We start from the raw sequence: 20,318 nt of genomic DNA, 5'->3' as shown, positions 1-20,318 counted from the left end.
CTTCCTCAACTCCATTAGAAAAATGGAACAATCTTTGTTTGTTGTAAAGATTACAGACTAGCCAACTGTCAACATCTCTCTCGTGGAGTTATAATGCAACGATACACAAGTCGTTTTGACTGGAATTAATGTGTGCTTGCTTTACTTTAGTATAAGGGAAAAGCACCTAAAACGGACTAGCTATAATTATTCCCATACGAGTAACGACAGCCTCCAAAGAACTGCAAAAGCAAGGCACCAGTTGTGTAAACGCGTTTGTAGCTGTCAATCGTAGTTTATTTAACCCGGTCATTTTAACTTTCTTTCAGCTCTTCGCATCTGTAATGTTTTCAGGACAAAAGGACGGGCTTAAAGCCTTGTTTGCATGAAATTCAAGAAATAGGGAGGTGGGAAAGGAAAAACACTGTTTTTCGTATTTTGGCCGGACATTTCTTAATAACACAGTAATGTAGACATAAAAGTTTTGCAGTTTGCCTTCATTCCATGACAGTATAGAGTGAGTAAAAATACGGCCCCATCTCTCAACAGCTTGACATCACTGATCACGTGCTTCCTCAACTTCTGAAGCAGAACGGATAGCCCATATCGGTTTACTTACATAACACCCTGTACATCTAATAAAAATGCACCGGAAATAGGATACAGCTTACTATTTTTATTATCCGGAGACAATGAAACAAAATTGTTTATGATAGATTGTACCAGTTTTAGAACATCGGCCGCAACCTAAAAGACATGAAAACCCTTTTGATTAATTTAAGTGGAGTTTTTAGCTACAGATACATTGGAATAAACGCAACGAGATATGCGATCTTATCTTTCAAACTTTTCATGTTTTTATCTTTATTTTTATCGGTTTTGTTTTTCATTATTGAAACTGTGCTTTTATTTATTGAACGTTTTTTTATTTCTGGGAAAAAGAAAATGCCCTTTGTCAGGATGAGACAAAAGCAGTAATAATCGCAGCCACCTCGTTTTTGCGCAAACAAAAAACGCACGCAGCCACCTCGATTTTCACATGAATTACCCACATAAAACAAAAACCTTAATTAGAGCGTGCTTAACAAAAATAAAGGCCGTTTTCATGTAAATCGGAAGCAGTAAATCCCAAAAGCTCCAGTTAACGAGCCAATAAACCAAATTAACACTCCTGTAAATTGAAATCGTTTCGCGTTTTTGACATTCTGGTTAACAATTAAAGCAATTGCAATATTTAGATGTTTGGTGCGATAACCACGAAACATGGTAAGCCTCTCTGCTTATCGTCCGATCGTTACTTTTTTTTTTGTATAATTTATCAAGGGGTGCGCGACGTTCGATCCGAGGGGTGAAAACTTTGAAAAATCCACTTACCCTCAGTCGGCGTATCCTGCACCCAAACAGCCGGAAGTTTGGCGGCTTCGAGGTCCTTTCTCGCTTGTTCACACTCCCTCGTAGGGCTGCTTTGCACCCCCGCCAGCACCAAAACCAGAATTATACCCTGTGACAAAAGTCGTATACTCATCCCCCAGCACTCAGTCCTTTGAATCACAGCCATCGCTTTTTGTTTTGTTTTTTCCTAGTTAACTAGATATACTTTGTGCGTTTCAACCCCGAAATGTCTACATCTGCCCCATCACGAGCTCCGGTTGCTAAGGCACATCAACCCCCGATTCTCACATTCCGGTGATTCCGGCGACTGGAAAGACCGCAAGAATGTACACCTCTCCTCAGACGTGCATGCGCACTACTAGTATTTTTCTTGTTAAAAAATTCGTGCATGCTTGCGTGCGCGTGCGCACAGCTTGATATTTAGAGGGGAAAGGTGGCTGTGCACGCAATTTGTTCGTTTTTGTGAGAATTACCTCGAAATTCGTAGCAGGTTTACTCTTTATTTGGAGGTGATGTTCTTATATTTTTTCTCTACTTACAAAATACATCTGTCAAAAACCATTGCAGCTGTCGGCGACCTAAGATGAAAATGGTCCGACAGGCTTTCAAGAAAGTTTCCCATGTTCTTTTTGATCTTGATGGGTTAATTTTGGGTGAGTTTTCCGCATGTTTTGCAAAATGAATGTCACTTCACCCTTGACAAGTCATTGGACGATAACACACGGAGCCAATCATGATGACATGTATTGTTGGTTGCCTGCGCCTTTCCCACATTTTTTTAAAACTTTCATTTAGGTTTATTTTTCATCACTTTTCTTTTTTTTCTTTGTCGCGATCTATGCCATTTCAGATACTGAACCTTTATATACAAAAGCGAACCAGAACATTGTAAGCAAGTATGGTAAAACCTACACTTCTGAAATTAAGCAAAGAGTACTTGGTTTTCAAGGGCCTGACGCCGCTAAAGAAGTAGTGAAATTCTTAGAATTGCCCATCACGTGGGAAGAATATTACCATTCGGTGAAAGAACAATATCCACTTGTATTGGCAGACACTGAATTAATGCCAGGTATGTACAGAAACTAATACTACTTCTTTTTACAGACACGGAAATTATATACAAGAAGGCCATCAGCGAAGTCGCGCGACGGTGTGGTAAAGTATACACTCCGGCAGTCCAAGCCAAAGTCATTGGAGCTAAAGATCTCGAAGGCGCCGTGACTGCCGTCAGAGAAATGGAACTGCCATTGACACCTGAAAAGTTTCTAAAGGAGTACAAGTCTTTAGCATTAAAGGCTCTACACACTGTCGGCATCATGCCAGGTATATGCGAATTCGAAAAACTGGCATGGTGTTTAGATTAAACAAGATATCGCCAAGTTTCAATGTTTTAATTAAGGCACAATTTATTTTAATTTCTGTAGCAATGAAATGCTTACAATTAGATCAGTGCACCTAGTCTTAGCAGGGTTGATTTCAAGTTGGCTTACGGTATTACAAATAGTTGCGTTATAGTAAAACCAATCAGATTGAAGTAACGCTAATTGTTAACAGCAACTTCTTGCAGGTGCTGAGCGACTCATCCGCCACTTCCACGCCGCCAAAGTGCCCATGGCAATAGCCACATCCTCTAGTGAAGACACTTACAAGATCAAAGTGGGGAGGCATCAAGCATTGTTTTCTTTATTTAGTCATGTAGTCACTGGAGGTACTGATCCTGAGGTTAAACATGGGAAACCTAGTCCGGATATTTTCTTAGTCTGTGCATCTCGATTTAAAGACAAACCTAAACCTGAACAGTGTTTAGTGTTTGAAGACTCTCCAAATGGTGTAATGGCAGCAGTAACAGCGGGAATGCAAGCTGTTATAGTACCTGATAAAAATATTGACGAAAATAACTATAAAATGGCTACACTTAAACTAAATTCTCTTGAAGAATTGAGGCCTGAATTGTTCGGGTTACCAGCGTTTAAGAAGAATGTGATATAGTGTACATAGTTTATTAAGATAAAGATTTTAGCTATTTACATTCCTACGGTCCTTGGTGTCTTTACTTAGCCACGGAAGTGACTTTTGCTAAGACATCACTGGCGGTTAAGTCCTTTAATGAAATGCATGTTTCCTTCCCTAGTTCTAAAACAAAACTGTAGCTTTGACCTAAAAGTGAGGTTAGCACTTACCATGTCTCGCCCACAATTTGGGTTCTACTCCCGAACACTCTCTTATTAAAATGGGGGTTGTCGGGTTGCTGGATTTGATTGAAACATAATGTTCTTGGATGAAATCTCTTAAAAAAATTGTTACATAACCTCAAAGTCGAAAATTTAGTTAGTACCTGACTCCTTTGCTAGCTGCGGAATTCTGACACAAATGAATTCGCAACTCCTTTAGACGTCCTGCGAATTTTAAAGCAGACATTCTTAAATTTAATATAAATAAAACTTGAGTAAAAATCACTAATGTCAAAATCGCCAAAATTACTGCTGCCCTTAGATGAAGGAGTAAATAGATAGCCCACTCTATAGTAAATTTTCGGAAATGACGCGCGGAGGCGACATCTATAAAAAAGTCACAGAAGTTTTACTTATTCCCGAAGACACAAACCAGCTACCTTAGCTAAGACACGAACCACTGTGGGCATTTTTTCACTGGTTGTAATAAGTTAATTTCAATTGAAAACGCTATTTCAATGTAACATATTTATTATACAATTATACATAGAAACATAAATAACAATAAATACCCAACATATAAATATATTTATATTACAACGATTCATAAGCATACCTATTTTTTTGTAGTACTCGCGACGTTGAAAATGTATGTTTCAATAACGATTGCAGAAGCAAAATTTCACAAGAGTGTCCCCAAACATTGATGTTTAAGATGTTGGAATGTTTTCACTTAAAAAGAGCTGAATTTTCAATATTCCACATACTCTTCATAAAGGTTTCTTGAATTGTGTTGAACTCTTAATTCTGGTTGTTGCATCTTTTCTATTGTATCTAAAATACAATTATTTGTAATATTAACTAAAGTTTAACAATGTTAAATTTACCAAATAATTTTTCTGAAGTGTTGCAAGTTGGTGCATCTCTGGTAAAAAATGAGAATAGCTGGTCTCTTTATTAGACTCCAGTGTAAATAATTCTACAAATTAATAAATAATTGAAATATGCATATACATTTTAGATTAATAATACTCACCGATCTTAGCTTGGTATTAAATATGGTCATTCCTGAACTAATTATTAAATAAATTCAGTTCTATTGCAACAACAAAACAAGATGACCAGTCTAACTTTAACCGTTCTTATAAACTTCAACACTACAACTGAAGAAAACTCGAGAAAAAACTAAAAACTTAAAATTCAACACAACACATGTTAAAACTTTCCGTTGAACAAAACATAAACATTGTATTTGTTTCTCTTTTTGAATTATATGCATCCTCCTCAATTAAGGTAAATTAGAAATCTGTATTCTTTCATCATCAAAATTGCAAAACTTATGTGACTTAAACACAGAGTCCGCCACCGTCGATCAATCTCATCGCCGACTCCATCTTATACCAAGCCTGTTCAATTTTGATTTCTCCCCTTTGCAAAAAGTTCCCTCAAGGTCATCGCCGTACATACGCCAGCGACCCCAACGACGAGAAAACGTATCAAATTCTGGTGATAATTCTTTCATTTTGGTGACATTTCCGTCACTTTGAAGGTTGAAGTGATGATAGGTTAGGTATGTCGGGTAAATTCATCAAAAATTACGGCGTCTGGAATGCAAGGAAAGCGATTTCTCTGAACTTCCATAAAGAAAACAGATAATTCTCTTCGCGGAAACGGCTACTAATCAGAAATATATAATTAAAAATCAAAAAATGCGAGAACTGTGTTTCAAGAAATTGTCGAGAGTGGCGCTAGTGTACGCACGCCTCACGTACTCATGGCCTACTTCGCGGGAACAGATCTCGGAAGCTATTGAACAGGCTTGGTATAAGATGGAGTCGGCGATGTCAATCTCCACAAGGTACCACAAGGGTCTATAGAGTGACGCCCCCGTGCTGCTGCCAACCATGCAGTCCGAAATTTTACCAAGAATTTTAAAGTTCAAAAAATTATAAATAAAAAACTCAACCATTGATGAACAGAGTCAAATCAATTTGCAATTATTTTAGATGAGTTGTAAATTTGACTATGAATATTTTAAAATGTATTATAAATAGTAGTGTTTTGAATAAAACTCACGGGTCGATTTCAAGTCACTGCGTTAACGCAAATTTGCAACCGTTGTCAAGGTATGAGCAATGTGATTGGCGTTGCTATGTTGCAAATGGGATTTGCAGTAACGCAAGTCACACTTGAAATCGACCCCTCAGTGACTTGTTAGATCTAACAAGTCACTGATAAAACTTCACCAGCGTAATGCTTACAACGTACCAACCAAAATATTAAAAAATTACTAAAATTTTGAAAATGAAAAAAAATCGAACGTTGATACAGAAAAATGTTTATTTGTAATAAAATAGAAAATATTTCAATAAAAAATTCTTCCTGCTTATTAAAGCAGGGTTTTATAGATGGCTGGTGTGGTCCAGGCGGGATGGTTCCTTCCAAATAAAGTTTCTGGAACAGTTCCTGAGACTCCTATGGTGCGCTCAGCGGCGCATAAACCAATCGAGACACATTTCTCTTCAGTTAAACCAGACACAATTCCAGCAATGATGCCGCTGGCTAAATTATCTCCAGCTCCACTGACACTAACGACGACTTTACTCTTATCTCCAACATAGTGTCTAATTTCAAAATTATTTCTCCCTGGAGTTAAAAATGGTTCCGACGCTTTACCTCTTCTCCCAATAATAACTCCATCAGCCCCGACAGTCACAATTATGTTCTCCACATGCTTGCTCAATTTGGAAGCGATCGCAACAACTTCCGTGCATTTATTGGCATATTTTTTCTCAGGAAGCACGTTAAAATATTCTGCAATGCATCGTAATTCGTCGACATTTGGAGTGATAAATTTGATAGCCTTCCAGTTCTTCGCTTGGAATGGTTTGGTGCACACTGCCAAATCCGTGGGTTCATAGAGGACTGAAATTCAAAAAACCCGCGTTAGTGACAGAAAGAAAATCCCTAAATAGTGACTAATGACTGTCAAAAAGTAAACGATCAACAACGAAATGGCGAAAACAAAAACAGGAATTTGTGCTGTTATCTTATCAGTGGCATCATTTTTCTTTATCTTGACAGCGTTTTGTTCAGGGTACTGGCTGGTGAATGATGGCAAAATCCCCGACCCGAAGTTCCTTCGAATCGGTATGACATAACTAACCTAAGTTAAACTAGGAGTGGCAACGTTTGATTACAGGTCTTTGGGAGGTCTGTTTTGATAATTTCGAGGATTTTCGCCACCACTACGACAATAAATTCACCGGTTGTTGGTGGGTGTTCGAAGAGGAATACTACATAATTCATGACTTCTTACTGCCAGGCTTCTTTATTGCCACTCAGTTCTTTTTCACTTTATGCATGACTCTAGTTTTAGTAGCCGTGGCACTCACTTGGATATTCTGTTTTTGTAGCCGTGACCATGACAAGTATTTAATTTTATTAATGAGCAATGCTATGAACCACTGGATTGCTGGGTTGTGTGGTTTAATTTCTGTTCTTACATTTGGCATGAATGGAGACAGAAGAGATTGGATGCCATATTGGCAACACAACGATCTCGGATGGTCTTACGCGTTTGCAGTAGTGGGAACATTGTTATTATGGCCTGCAGGAGCCCTCTTTTTAGTTGAGGGGCGCCGGATCCGTTACAGACAACTTGAGAGGTCTAGACCAGCGTCTCAGTACAGTATGGAGGTCCCAAAACCATCCCACACTGACATTTAAGTTAAGCTTGCAATGCGAATTTCGTTTTAATTTGATTCTTGTGTAATCTATGTATTATGTTGATTGATCTATATTTATTTGTAATCCGTCCGACAAAGCACATCAAATGATGCCTTATATTTGTAATTTGTGCTATACTAATAACGATAGTATTTTTTATATATTAATATATAATTTTTTTATGTATTTTAATAGGTAAATGCAGGGTCTACTGCAAAATGTGCTCTCTGACTCAGGCACATTGTGCATTGTATCCTTCAATTATGTTTTTGTTAAACGTAGAGTACATTAGTGTAAGACACTTTTTACTTGTACAAAATCGTATAACGTGAAAAAATAAATGAAATGTGAGAAAATATTGAGGGTTTTGGAAATCTTTCCTTTTCAAGTAGTTCAAGTATATCCATTGTTGTGTTTATGGACGAGACCTTGAAGTAATTTGTTCCGTTGTGTAATGGGTCGAAAACTAAGTATTCATATGCATGGGACATGTTTCAATGGGTGTCTTGTCTACGCGGCGTAAGTTAATTAACTACCATCCTTTTAAATAGTCGGGTTCGTTTTTCATAGGAGTGGAACAGCAAGGTAGGTAATTATTAATTAATTAATAGGTGATTCAGTCCCGGGATTAGTCAGTCCGTTAATAAATTTCGAGAGATCGTGGAGGATGATGATTTCGTTTAATGGCCTTGCAACTGTTCTGCGAATTTGAAATTTAAAAAATAACAATAATTTTATAATAGAGTTTTTGTTTAGTGGTTAAAAACTATATAAAAAAATGTTTGGTGACATAAAGTGTGAAATATCATAGAAAAATTACACAAATGTTCATTTCCTGGGGAAATTCTTTATAGACAAATAGAAAAAAAAGAAAAATTCCTGATTTGGGTCAGTTTTAGCGGTTTACATCTCTGTGCCGCTCTCTACAACTAATGACCTCATCAGTAGACCCATAAACAGGTGTGGTCAACGCCATACAGAAATCAGCGTCGTCGTTGAAAACAACAAATGTCATCAAAACATAACCAACTAAACCTTGGTTCTGTGCACAAGTTTAAATCGTGACTAATCCCAGCACCACCCATTCAACAATCCTCATCTGTAAATCTCAACGACTCAAAGAATGGCCGAATACGACGAGGTAAATAAACAGTCTGTATATGTCACAAAGTAGCGTCTTTCATTTGTTCCAGAACAAACGTCGTTCGTTGGCTGGAAACGTCGGCATAGCCTTCTTCGTAGTCGCATTCATTTTAATCGCTGTTGCCTTTTCAACCCCAAGTTGGTTAGTGTCCGACTACAGGATCACAGGGGCGAAACTCGACCGTTTAGGGCTGTGGACGCATTGTTTTCGGTCTCTAGCTGACCCTATTGATGTCCATGAAAGGCGATTTTTCGTCGGGTGTCGATGGATTTATGATCCTTTTACCACTGGATATGATCAAATCAGGGGCTTCCTCATTCCAGGGTTCATGGTGGCGACACAGTTCTTCTTTACGCTGTGTTTCATCTCGCTTTTGATAAGTGCCATTTTAACGTTATTATATTTCTTGTGTTGTGGGCCTGATATGAAACAATTTGTTCTATTGATTCAGTTAAATGCGTGCATTTTGTTGTTTGGTGGGATTTGCGGGGGTATTGCCGTTATAGTTTTTGCATCGTGTGCCAATAAAAATGGGTGGATGCCCGGACACGATAATAATTTCTTTGGGTGGTCTTTTGTATTGGCTTGCATTGGAGTTATCGCCTGTTTAGTCGCTTCGAGCCTGTTCATGACTGACTGGTATGTTCAAAAACGGAAGAGGAATCAATTAATGGAGTCCCAAACAAGATTTGAACTTGAAAGAGAGACGAAAACTTGACTATTGAAGAAATCACACATTCCGTCCACACAGTGTACAAATTTATAACTATTTTTTATTATCGTGACGTCCATTTTGACCACTTTTTTAGTTAGTTTTTAAGTTTAAACATTCCGTAGGAAAACGAGATTGTATTTTGTCGTTCTTAGGTGTAATTATTTCATAATTATTTTTTAACTCATGACATGCAACGACGCAATAACTTGCTGCCTTATTTACATCATATCAAGTTCTTTATATATCCGTACTTTGTAATGCAATTAAATGTTAAATAAATAAAGTATTTTACTAGTTTTTACTTCCTGTAAAATGATAAGCTTAATCATTGGACCGCATTTTTTAAATTTCCTGGGAACTTTCACCGTGCTGCAGTGGTAACGTGAAGTAGGCGTGGCTTTATTGTGTCAACAATAGCCAACCTGACAGGTGTAAACAATCGAAAATACCTAACCGATTACTAATATTTTATTACGAATAATCGACAAACTGAGCTAAACTTTGACCAAAATGGTCAGGGCAAACTCGGTGGAGAAGAACGATTACCCCAAAGCTTCCAGTATGTATAAAACTTTCCTCCAAACAACCCTTGACACACCTTCTTTTTTTAGGTTATCTGGTAAATGGGGCCCTATTGACGTACATCGGAGGTCTATTCCTCATGATCGCCTTCTGCAGGTAAGTTCCGCAGCCCCCTCTTCACCCACCAACTAAATTTTTTTGTTTACAGCCCATATTGGGTCAAATCATTTGACGAAACTTTCTCAGAGTTCAAAAATATGGGGCTCTGGGAGTACTGCTTTGAAAACTTCCGTTATCCATACTACCAATTCGACCATCTTTTCAACGGTTGTCACCACGTATTCAGCCGCGAATTTTACGTAATTCGTGAGTGGCTGCTTCCCCCATGGCTCATGGCTGTGCAAGCTTTCGTGACCATGGCTTTTCTTCTGAGTTTCAGTTCACAGGTGTTGATGGCGCTCCAGTTGTGCCGTTGGCCACTCGAATTCGTCTTACAGTATGAATGGATCCTCTCAGCCATTAATTTTGTATCAGTTACAACAACAAGTGAGTATTGATTTCTTGTAACAGTTTAATTTCTTTCTTAGGTGTGTTTATGTTTTTTGCTGTGGCTGTTTTTGGAGGCTCCCATGTTAGACGCGACTGGCTTATGTACCCCAACTTCAATTACTTGTGTTGGTCTTATGGTTTGGCAGTGATTTCATTCTTTTTCCATGGATTTGCTGCTGTCGCGTTGTACTATGAAGCGCGTCAGAGTTACAAGTTCAGAAGGGAGGCGAAGAGTCTCATAATGCAGATGCACCCCAACCCCCAACATCGTTTGGGATGGTAAAATTATTTGTATTTTATAATATAAGAGCGCATACTGTGCCTTAATCACTTGAAAGTATTTTTGTTATTTGAATATCAACATGTATAACGATATTATGAGCACTAACGTACATTTATTTATAATTAACTACTAAATGTGAAAATTTCGATGGAGATAACACATTCCGTCCAATAATTCTTAATGCATGCGAATCGGATCAAAAATTTGTTGTTTTGGATCTTGTTTAGGTTTAGAATTGATGTTTTTTACTTTTGATATTTTTAGAAATGTTATATTACGTTTATAGGAATAAATTAGCAATATTGTATCCAGAGTTTGGATAAGCTATTTTTCATAACTGATTAAATGTGTATAAATATAAATGCACAATAAAGTATGTTTAACGACACTGATGTTTTACTCACCTGGTACATTATGACGAGTTGCTAAATCCAATAGTGTCTCAATTGCCGGAAGGCCCAGATTTGCATCAAAAATCAGCAGTGGTGTTTTTGCGATCACCTCTTCATTTTCGAGAATCTAAAACAAAGTCTTGGTTATATAAACTACGAATATACGCTAATGACGATTTATTTATTTTTCGATAAGATAACGCCAATGTTAAAATACGTTTTTACTTTATCCATGATAAGCAGTTCGCCAAGTAAGACTGTAAAAAGGCTAATAAAACTTGAAAAACATCCACATTTTATTAAAATGACGAGACATTTTCTTAAAAGAATCTGTCTGCGGTATCTGTCCATGAAATCGATGATTCAAACTGGGGAGTGACTGAATATCTCAATTGAGTTGATCCGAATTTCAATACAACATTGTTAGAAGTTACAAGTGCAGGAATGCTGCCAGTTTTCCATGTTCTCGACATCCCGAGCGTTCCAGGAATTGATACTGTAATTTTCACTCAATTTTTTCATGCTATCTCGGTTCCTGGCGTTATTTTTTTAACTCATTATTATTCTATAGAAAATTCTTTGTTTGCAAACCAATTCTTTTAAATCTGGATACGACAATCGTAGCGTAAAGTTTTAATATCCAAATTTCTTGCCTTGCATGACAATTGGTTTTGAAATTAGCGAACAATAAAATCCGATAAAATTATTGTTTTGCGTAAGTTTAGAAATTTTCGATCGTCCAAATCTAAGTACGATTTTTTGCTTCCATTTTCGTATATAAAAAGAATCTGAATCAACTTGATGGCCGTCTCTGGGGTTGTTAGAAAAAGTCAAAGCAAGCACTTTTAATTACTACCTCCCTTTAATGGTAACCTTCATTAATTTACCAAGACATTCCAGACGGTCGTCGACTTGTTTTCCTCAAGGGTTTCTTACCAATTTCGTCCACGTACAAAAAATCCAAACTACAACTTCTGTACTGCCTGTAAGAACCCCTCGTCTAGTAGACACAAACACTTTACAATTCACCCATTTAATTAATCCTGGCGACAAGAAACGCTAGCAAAAACGAAATTTCGAAGGACTTAATTTGAGAGGACGATATAATGAAGTGCACACATAATTACGCATTGAGAGCAAAAAATGGAAATGAGAAATTACCATTTGTGGAGTTATATGTTGGTGAATCTCCATGTCTCCTGCTAGAAATTTACATTCACCGTTGCGATCCAAAATGACGGTGCACTGGCCCGTGGCTCGACCGTCTAAGACCTTTACGTTCGCTCGATTATCTTGTGGGATGAAATTTTTCAAAATATCCCCTTGGGGGTCGTTGCCGACAACCGATATGAAGAAGGGACGACATCCTAATTTAGAAAGGGACTCGCAGATGTTCCTTGCCACTCCTCCGCCAGTCATCACCGATTTGCCGAAGTGGATGCGGCCATCCAACTGCAAAAAGGACAATTAAAAATTTTTAACACTCCGTATCTTGTTACTTAATAGTAACATTTTTGTTTTACGTATAATCCGGGTATAAATGATAACTCGATAAGCTGATTTGGAAATCAACAATGTTTGTTTAATAAATCCCTTCCGTTTGTTATTTTATTGGTAGCCGTAATCCCAGTCCGATTTCCAGGCTCCATTATTTTATTTGATTATGGAAATGCCATTTCCCGCCCTCGAAATATTTCCCAGACTGACCGAGTGGAGTATAATAATAGCAGCCTTAATAAATTTATTATCGGATGAAAATTAACCAAAATTACTTAGTCAATATGAATCGAATTACACCGAGAGCCCCATTATTACACCGTCCAAAAACAGTCATTTAATTCCTATTCCCACAAAATTCTGATCGCTTTGATGAAATATAAATGAATCATGCCGGTTTCGTCGAACGTGCTAACAAAACCGTGATAAACGATGATGTTCGGTTTTCACTTTTATTGCACACGGAAAAATTCCAATTCTGACGTCAACGGCGATTCTTCCTTTTCTGCATGAATAAGTGGCCTTTAAAGAAGTTAGCAAGGGAATAAAGTCGCTCGTAAAAAGTTCCCCAACTTTTAATAAATGCAAATCCGTTAGGAGAGACAGACAAAAAATTACATTGCAATTGGAGATAACGAGAATTTCTACAAATGGGTAGGTACACAGGGTTAGAACTGAACAATCTTTTATTTTTGTCATTTGTCGGCTTATCACATTCTGCACTTTCATGCATGTAAAGTAATGCGATTCGTTACTCTAAAGGTGAATCTCTCACCGAAGGAATTAAATCTGAAAGAAGTTTCTGTTTTTAATGACTCGTGAGTTGGAAAACTGACGATCTACGAATCTGAAAGCATGGAAACTTATTATCCAAAATATATTTTCGTACCTCAGAAGCATAAGGGTTTGTCTCCATAAATTATAGTTTTGAGAAAACTAACAAAACAGGTATTCTAAAAAATCACGGTGGTGTTATTAATCTCTTTTCAAATATGCAATTTACCTAAGAGCAAATTGCGAGTTATTGATGACTATTTATTTCAAATCATGCGTAATAGTCGTAACCTTTGATCCAAAAATAATTTTTTGGGCATATTTTTACACTTGGTTCCTTATGGTCCTAAGAAAAATTGATTATCTGGACTTAAGTCCCACTTAGTAATAGAAACTTTAAAAAAAAAGTAACAATGTTTTTACAAAAAAGGTAATACGTTATTAGAAATAATGGCTAACAAAAATATATTAAAATTAACCCAAATTCAGCAACTTCTATGGACTATTTAACTTTAAAAAACTTTCACAAATTTCGTTCTTGTGACAACAAAAATGTCGAAATTAAAGCGCGTTCAAGTTTTTTTTGTTAATTTTTCTTAGCTTCTCGGAATAAATTTTATTACAAATTTTCCTTTTTGCTCTAAATTTTTGTAAATTGGCACTCTAAATAAGACAGTCAAAAGTGATAATCTACACAAATTTCGTTAAAATCACATAAAATATAAAGAAATTACAGGATTTAAAAAAAAAATGTTGGCATTTTTTTGGTTTTAAAACAAAATTTTCTAAAAATTTGACTTTTTGATCTAAATTTTAGCAAATTAGTGATATTACTAGAACGCACGTTAATTCTACCAACCTTGTTAACGCGGGAATTTTAAATTAAATATTGCTGACAGATAATGCTTTATTATTAATAGAAAATTACAAAATTGATCAATGCTTTAAAAATAAAAATAAAATAGATAAAATCAAATAATTTAAAAACTCAAAAACATTTTATTCGCGACGTGAAATTTCCACAATGACTGGATTACATAATAAAAAAGACACCGCATCAGTAGTTTTAAAATTTTCGTAAGGAATTACTTCAATCGGCATATTTCCATTATTTACATTATAAATGTAGCTGCGCCTCTCATTATTTATCACAGCAACCTTCACGAAAAATGAATTATGCTGTGCAGAAAATTTTATGTGGATAATAAATAAAGATCCCGTGTAGCGAACCAGTCGGATACACGAACCCGCGGACAAAAAAAAGTTTGTGCTTCTTTTTCTGCCGGAAAATTCATAGATCAGCGCTTTGTGATACATCACGATGTGTTCTACAAGTTGCTCTTTTGGAAACTTCAAAACACACTTCGGACACTTTAGACGTGAAGTCACTAGTTCTGCGTTGGGAGCTTCTGCATCTGCCTTGGGAGCCAAATCGGGTTTTGGAACAGCATCAGGAACGGATACTGCAGCTTGAAAAGCCTCAGCAATGTGTTGCATAACATAGTTTCTGGCAGTCGTTATAGGCCCCTGACAGCTTCGACAACACTTCAACTCTTCGGCACACTTTGAGCACATGGTGTGCCCGTTTTTACAGATGCGGGTTTCTTTAAGTAATGCTTGACAATGGCATTTTAGAGCAGCGATTATTGGATTCTCTGCCATTTTCCACTAAAATTTAAATGGTTTATGAAATTAGAGACTACTTTAGTCGGTTTACTTACGAAGAGCCTCTGTTGCACGCACTTATTGAGACGACTGATGAGACGACTTTCTTTTTGCTAGTTTTTGTAGAAAGAAGAAATACTTGATAAAAGTTTAATGGTGGTTTAAAGGAACGGTGAAACGCAGTTATGTATCTGAATAGACAAAATTCTGGTAAAGTTCTGCGTATAATTCAAAATTTTGTAATTTCTTGAAAATGTTGCACTATAATTCTAAAATTACGAATTTTAGGGAAGGACTAGATGGCCCTCGGAATTCTGTAGATCTCGCATTTTTTCGTGGACCGCGTTTTTCCGTGGCGTTCGATATTAATTTGGGATTGTTTATTTGTTATAACTATGGAATAAAGAAGACCTCGAAAAAGCTGTTATAGTCCACAAAAAAAGTTCTACAGAATTCCAAGAGCCAACTAGTTAATTGTATTTTGCCATTTAATATTTAGCAAAGATAGTTTTAAAATAACTTCATATTTTGTATTTTTTTATTTTTGAAACTGTGATACAAATAAGTACGCATGCCGGAGTTAACTAAAACTAACAAAAAAAAACAACATGCCTCAATTTTGTTCCTGTCGCACTAAGAATAACGAAATTACAGTGTTGAAAAAAATTGACCCATTCACAGTTGTCCAAATAAAAATTTCTAAATATTCTCCTTTTTGGTCTAAATTTTTCTAAATCAGTACTTTTAATAAGACAGTCAAAACTTATAAACTCCACAAATTTGGTTATAGTGGCATTAAAAATGCAGAACTTACAGGTCGTTAAAAATTTTTGCTCACATTTTTCTTTGGTCAAAAACCAACAGTTTTTCTTTGCTCCTCGAAATCAAAATTTTTAAAAATTCTCTTTTTCGGTCTAAATTTTTCTAATTCGATACTCTTAATAAGGCAGTCGAGAGTGATAATCTTCACAAATGTCGTTAAAATCGCATAAAAAATAAAGAAATTACAGGACCTTAAAAAAAATGGTGGCATTTTTTTGGTCTTACAATGAAAATTTTAATGAATGTTTCAATACCCGTTTTTTTTTCTTTAGTATTCCCAAAAAATATACTTGCGTTTATCATCAATTTGAGTAAGTTTAGATCAGTTGAGTAACAAAATCACCTCGAAATGTAGATCTGTAAGGAGTTGGTTCTTTATGCTTGTAACATGATGTAGTACTTAGTTTCTTAGAGAAATCTAAAATCGTTTGTTTTTCATCTAATGGGGATTATTTTTCTCTGCCTTAAAGAAGATGTAAAAATTAATAAAAAACATTATTTAACTCATTTTTCACAAAAATTGGAGATAGACCCTTATGCTTCTGAGGTACCAATTTTAGAATCTAAAAGTCCAAGAACTCCAAATTTTGAAGTCTGAGAATTTTGGAAGCCTGGAACCAGAAAACCTCTAGTGAACGAAAAGTTTGACTTTATGTAATAGCAACATAGTAATAATGTAAAGCGTTTTTAAATACGATTTCCTTGAAACAACCTTTTGACGCCCACTTTATCAATTCTACATTTCATCTTTTGTTATAAAGATTTCCATTACTTGGGCAGTTTTGCCTTTGTGGATTTATCAACACAAAGAACATTTATGCTGTCTTTACTTAGACCGGTAGTGGACTTTGTTTTAACTTCCTCAAAGATTTTAGAATGCACCAACGGAAACTCCCTCGGACAAAAGCAAGCAATAACATTTTCCAACTACGCAGTTTCCAACAACCTGTCAACTGCACAATTTCACTTCCCAACATGTTCAACCTAATCATCACCAGCTTTCCAGTATCAAAACCGTTTTATTGTTTATTAAGCACGAAATACCCTGAATTAATCGAAAGCTTACCAAATTGTTAACTTGACAGCTCAGCGAACTGACTTCCGGTGTGTTTTAGTCATGAATGGAGAGGCCGTAATGACAAGGCTTTCTTTCGGGAACACTTGGCAAGCTACGAAATGAAAAATTGAGCTTTATCGTGCGCTCATTTCGCTTTCCTTTCTGAAAACAGCGCCGTTTTACGAAGTCGTGATGATTTGTATCAAGAAATTCGGCGAAAGTTAAGGTTTTACTTCTGAACAATGAAAGTCTTAAACACGTTAACTCGAGCACCACTCGAAGATGTTCACTCGAGGGCCCTGCGATTCAAGAGAATTCGGACTTGGGGAGCGGCTAGAAGAGTTTACTAAAGTTCCAAAGAAAGTGTTGTGTCTCCAACAGAATTTAAAAGCTAAGTTTGTACTTATTTTTCTTGTGAAAGACATCGTAAGTTAGATGTACTTTTACAAGGAGTTAAAACGGTTTTATTTGAAATCAATGACTGTGTTTAAATATAAAGGAGATAAAAGTGTTGGCAAGTATGTTTGTTAAAATGCCCCTGGAAATCGCTATATCAACTTCTAAAGACGTAGCATGCGCCACCTCTTCGCCACTCTATTATCCTCGTTTTAATTGAAATTCCTCCGGCAAAGACACGAACTTCATCGATTCGTCTCTTGCCAACAATTTTATTTTAATTGTATCGTCCCCTCGCAGTCTCATCAGCACTAGAAACTTGTCGCGTAATTAATCCAACAGACCTAAGACTATGTTGTCTTAATTTAAGCTACATCGAAGTCTAATTTCGGAGATGTTATGTTCAATGATTTCGAGGATTTCATTTGTGCAAAGACGTTCGTGATTTACGCGGGCAATTAGTTAAAATGGATCGGGACGGTGGCAAAATAAACAAACGGCTCTTACGGAAGCCTTTATTAAGACTGACAGACGTAGGGTTTCGAATTTCGAGAGTCTTTGATGTTGGTCCAAAGCGAATTTTAAATGCATCGCGATAAAGGTTCAGTTGGAACATTAAAAATTTATTTGGATTTTAATAAAAAACGAGGGGGAATATTTTCTGGTATCTGGGTTTCAATGGACGAAATTGTATTTTGGATCAGAAGGTCCTTGTTTAGAGAGATCGGAATCACTAGAGTTAGAGCCAAGGAGTTTTATATCCTTTTATAACGAACTTCAGGAAAGGCGTTCTTAATTCTAGTGACTTTCGTGATGGCGATTGACGTCGTGAATCAGAGTGCTCATTAAGTGACGAAGTTAAATACGTTTTAGGAGCGAATTTCTTCTCAAATTTTTAGTTTAAATGTGTGACATCCACGACATAACAAATTGTAAGAAAATTCGACTCGTGCAAGTCAAATACCACTCGGCTTTGCGCTCCCGAAAATACCCTAATAAAATTTCCTTCAAGTCTCAGGAGCATCCGCGCCGTGTCTTTCATTATCCCAAATTACAACACCTCCAACCTCAAAAGCGGTCTTCTTCCTTTCTGTCTTCACAGTAATCATCACCTTCGGGCCAGTTTGTCGTTGAAAGGTGCACGTTGCACATTTTTCCACACATTTCCAATTTCCTGTTTTCACCGAGCATGTATCTCTCGCATCCCTATCGAACGTAGTCAAATATCTGTCGGTGTTGTGCAATGGTGGGGATGCGTCGTCCCACCCCTATACCGCGTCGTCTCGACGCCGACGTCGTTGTTCAGTCCAGTGTGCGGATGATGCACGCGTGCAACACAGGTGCCGCTTTCACGCCGCGAAACTACACAATGTCGAAACGTCGTCATCCCGCTTTTCATACGGCGAAGAAGAACGTGGTGTATCGCGAAGCGCACTTTTTCGCGAAAAGCATGTAAAGAAAACTAACGAAAAAGTGAATGTAATCTGTCAAAATTCGAGAAAAATTGCTCCATCAGAATCGCATCAGAAGAACCATCATCAATTTTGAAGGTAGAAGACACATTTGCTTTTTGTTTTTTCCTCTTGTTCATATTGTTGTTTTCCGGATCAGTCGACCGGAAGTAAGTCGAAAAGAGGATTGTCCGGAAATTGGTTGTTTTTTGATTTGGGGATTTTAAGGGATGGATGGAACGATTCGACACTTACTAAAGTAGAGACCGTTTCTTCAGCACTAGCCCCAACAGGGGATGAAAAGCACGCGTTTTTCATAAGATTACATTCAATATTCATCGAGGAGAATCTGGCCTGTGGATCGTTACTTAAATGGGCTCTGGAAACAAAAGGGATATAAAGTCTCGATAGACGAGTTGCAGATGATCCTATTGTTTTTCTTTGGTAAATTTCGTGTCTCGGTCCAAAGAGCGTGTGCGTGTAGGCGTTGGCCTTCGCTAAACATATAAAGATTGCGTAGGTCAATGGTGATGCGCTGCGTAAAACACACGGGAGTGAACATAAAATTAATACATCCACGAAAGTGGAGGTTTCCCCGATGGAATGATAAACGAAAATTTATCGAATCGGTAGAACCGCTGTTTATTGACTTTTGAGGAAGAAATGTGTATTTACCCTTAAATTCAACATTAAAAATCAATGAGGGTATAAGTGAAATAAGCGAGTATTACTGTGATTAAATATTTAACTTTCGCTGACAACTGCAGTCAATGATTATAGGTCTTTTAAATATAGTTTCTGTTCGGTTTGTTCTGACGTCCACTGGAATCGTGTCTGACGAAATAAATAAATTCAATCCAAATTTCCCTGAAAAAAGTAATTCAGGTAGCGAGGTCAAAGAAATTAGAATTAATAATAATATTAAATGAATAACAGATAAAACTGATAATAAGTACTTGATAAACACAGTGTCGGTATTATTGTTCCGTACACTGTCACTTTTACAAATAATAACAGTTTTATTTATTTATAGAACTGTCAGATTGGACCCTAAATAGATCTGATGTGATAAGCATTTAATCAAACGTGTTTCCGGTGAATTCAAACAATATTTACTAGGTAAAACAATGACAATGTTTTATAAATGTGATGAATTGATTCGTCATTTTTTTTTGTATGAATGAAATGTAGAGCAACATGCATTTGAGCTGTGATCTCGAAAACAAACAACGGTTTTAAATTTAATGTAAAAATGAAATGGGTCATGTGGGGTGAGGTTGATTTTTCTACAAATATTTCTGTACATTTCGTTTAAAGTTTAGATCTTTAAGTTTGTTTGGTGATTTTTCAACCTTTGCTACATTCTCTTGTTGTAAACGGTCGTGAAAGGTCTTTTGGATGAACTTGCGCTTGCTGCTGCATCAATTTTTACTTGACGCTTCTCCAAATAACAAGACAACAAATGAGAAGTCGAAAGTCATTTCTAAAGAGGAATGGTCTCCAGAATCCGAGTTCGTTTTGCTCCATCAGGATTCCGAGATATTCTTGTTAAATGATTTTTTAGATTTTACTGTAGAAAAATTTAATTTTCTTCAGTTCTTCTTTAGTGTTTTAGGAACACAATTTAATAAGTATTTAGAGTCAGTACGATTCATGGTATTTTTGAAAAACAAATCTAATGTCCTAAAACGCTGTTTTTAATAATTTTCACATGCAATTTGGGATATATTTTGGGATACTAAATTGCAAAATTGTAGAGCAAAAACCTTAAATTTTAGAA

General features: G+C 36.5%; 7 protein-coding genes and 1 long non-coding RNA gene across 11 annotated transcripts in view; 5 read left to right on the top strand and 3 right to left on the bottom strand.

Annotated features, from left to right (window-relative positions):
- The window catches only part of LOC148174149 (uncharacterized), a 104,070-nt gene that overhangs the window by 17,521 nt on the left and 66,231 nt on the right, over window positions 1-20,318 (bottom strand). Inside the window, exons 7-9 of one of the 2 annotated variants that reach the window (XM_088037419.1) lie at window positions 12,038-12,328; window positions 10,889-11,003; window positions 5,865-6,467 (exon numbers count right to left, since the gene is read on the bottom strand). In XM_088037419.1, the coding sequence (XP_087893545.1) occupies window positions 5,932-6,467; window positions 10,889-11,003; window positions 12,038-12,328 (942 nt within the window). In that variant the 3' untranslated portion in view covers window positions 5,865-5,931. Of the gene's footprint in view, window positions 1-5,864; window positions 6,468-10,888; window positions 11,004-12,037; window positions 12,329-20,318 lie in introns of those variants that run through there. The other variant, XM_088037420.1, reaches the window with a different exon arrangement.
- LOC148174156 (putative pseudouridine-5'-phosphatase) lies at window positions 1,752-3,398 on the top strand. Of its 3 annotated transcripts, none has more exons than XM_088037429.1 (4): window positions 1,752-1,880; window positions 1,939-2,024; window positions 2,476-2,694; window positions 2,939-3,398. In XM_088037429.1, the coding sequence occupies exons 2-4, from the start codon at window positions 1,955-1,957 to the stop codon at window positions 3,358-3,360; spliced, it is 711 nt and encodes a 236-aa protein (XP_087893555.1). In that variant the 5' UTR covers window positions 1,752-1,880; window positions 1,939-1,954; the 3' UTR covers window positions 3,361-3,398. The 3 variants fall into 3 exon arrangements, with proteins under 3 accessions (XP_087893555.1, XP_087893553.1, XP_087893554.1); XM_088037427.1 differs by lacking the exon at window positions 2,476-2,694 and adding an exon at window positions 2,222-2,440; XM_088037428.1 differs by lacking the exon at window positions 2,476-2,694 and adding an exon at window positions 2,222-2,440 and having other exon boundaries at window positions 1,752-2,024.
- Window positions 3,356-3,886, bottom strand: ND-B8 (NADH dehydrogenase (ubiquinone) B8 subunit). The gene is made up of 3 exons (XM_088037435.1): window positions 3,707-3,886; window positions 3,552-3,658; window positions 3,356-3,504 (listed from the first exon to the last, which is right to left on the bottom strand). The coding sequence occupies exons 1-3, from the start codon at window positions 3,787-3,789 to the stop codon at window positions 3,422-3,424; spliced, it is 273 nt and encodes a 90-aa protein (XP_087893561.1). The 5' UTR covers window positions 3,790-3,886; the 3' UTR covers window positions 3,356-3,421.
- LOC148174154 (uncharacterized) lies at window positions 4,155-4,904 on the bottom strand. The gene is made up of 3 exons (XR_015770165.1): window positions 4,579-4,904; window positions 4,430-4,521; window positions 4,155-4,376 (listed from the first exon to the last, which is right to left on the bottom strand). It is a non-coding gene; the product is annotated as an uncharacterized LOC148174154 (long non-coding RNA).
- Window positions 6,495-7,629, top strand: kune (claudin). Its single transcript, XM_088037433.1, has 2 exons — window positions 6,495-6,692; window positions 6,745-7,629. Exons 1-2 carry the CDS (start codon window positions 6,557-6,559, stop codon window positions 7,269-7,271), a joined length of 663 nt encoding a protein of 220 aa, XP_087893559.1. The 5' UTR covers window positions 6,495-6,556; the 3' UTR covers window positions 7,272-7,629.
- sinu (claudin family member sinuous) lies at window positions 8,196-9,424 on the top strand. The gene is made up of 2 exons (XM_088037432.1): window positions 8,196-8,412; window positions 8,465-9,424. The coding sequence occupies exons 1-2, from the start codon at window positions 8,395-8,397 to the stop codon at window positions 9,131-9,133; spliced, it is 687 nt and encodes a 228-aa protein (XP_087893558.1). The 5' UTR covers window positions 8,196-8,394; the 3' UTR covers window positions 9,134-9,424.
- On the top strand, window positions 9,536-10,872 carry pck (Claudin superfamily protein pickel). The gene is made up of 4 exons (XM_088037431.1): window positions 9,536-9,689; window positions 9,742-9,808; window positions 9,861-10,198; window positions 10,240-10,872. Exons 1-4 carry the CDS (start codon window positions 9,641-9,643, stop codon window positions 10,482-10,484), a joined length of 699 nt encoding a protein of 232 aa, XP_087893557.1. The 5' UTR covers window positions 9,536-9,640; the 3' UTR covers window positions 10,485-10,872.
- The window catches only part of LOC148174150 (uncharacterized), a 61,173-nt gene continuing 59,448 nt past the window's right edge, over window positions 18,594-20,318 (top strand). The window contains exon 1 of the mRNA XM_088037424.1: window positions 18,594-18,637. The gene's annotated coding sequence lies outside the window, so the exon portion shown is untranslated. The remainder of the gene's footprint in view (window positions 18,638-20,318) is intronic.

The sequence above is a fragment of the Gnatocerus cornutus genome, chromosome 5, assembly GCF_029298725.1.
Source record: "Gnatocerus cornutus isolate USDA-ARS CGAHR chromosome 5, icGnaCorn1.1, whole genome shotgun sequence".
NCBI classification, from domain to species: domain Eukaryota; kingdom Metazoa; phylum Arthropoda; class Insecta; order Coleoptera; family Tenebrionidae; genus Gnatocerus; species Gnatocerus cornutus.
The sequence above is the reverse complement of the archived record's forward strand: the minus strand, read 5'-3'. Positions and strand labels throughout refer to the sequence as shown.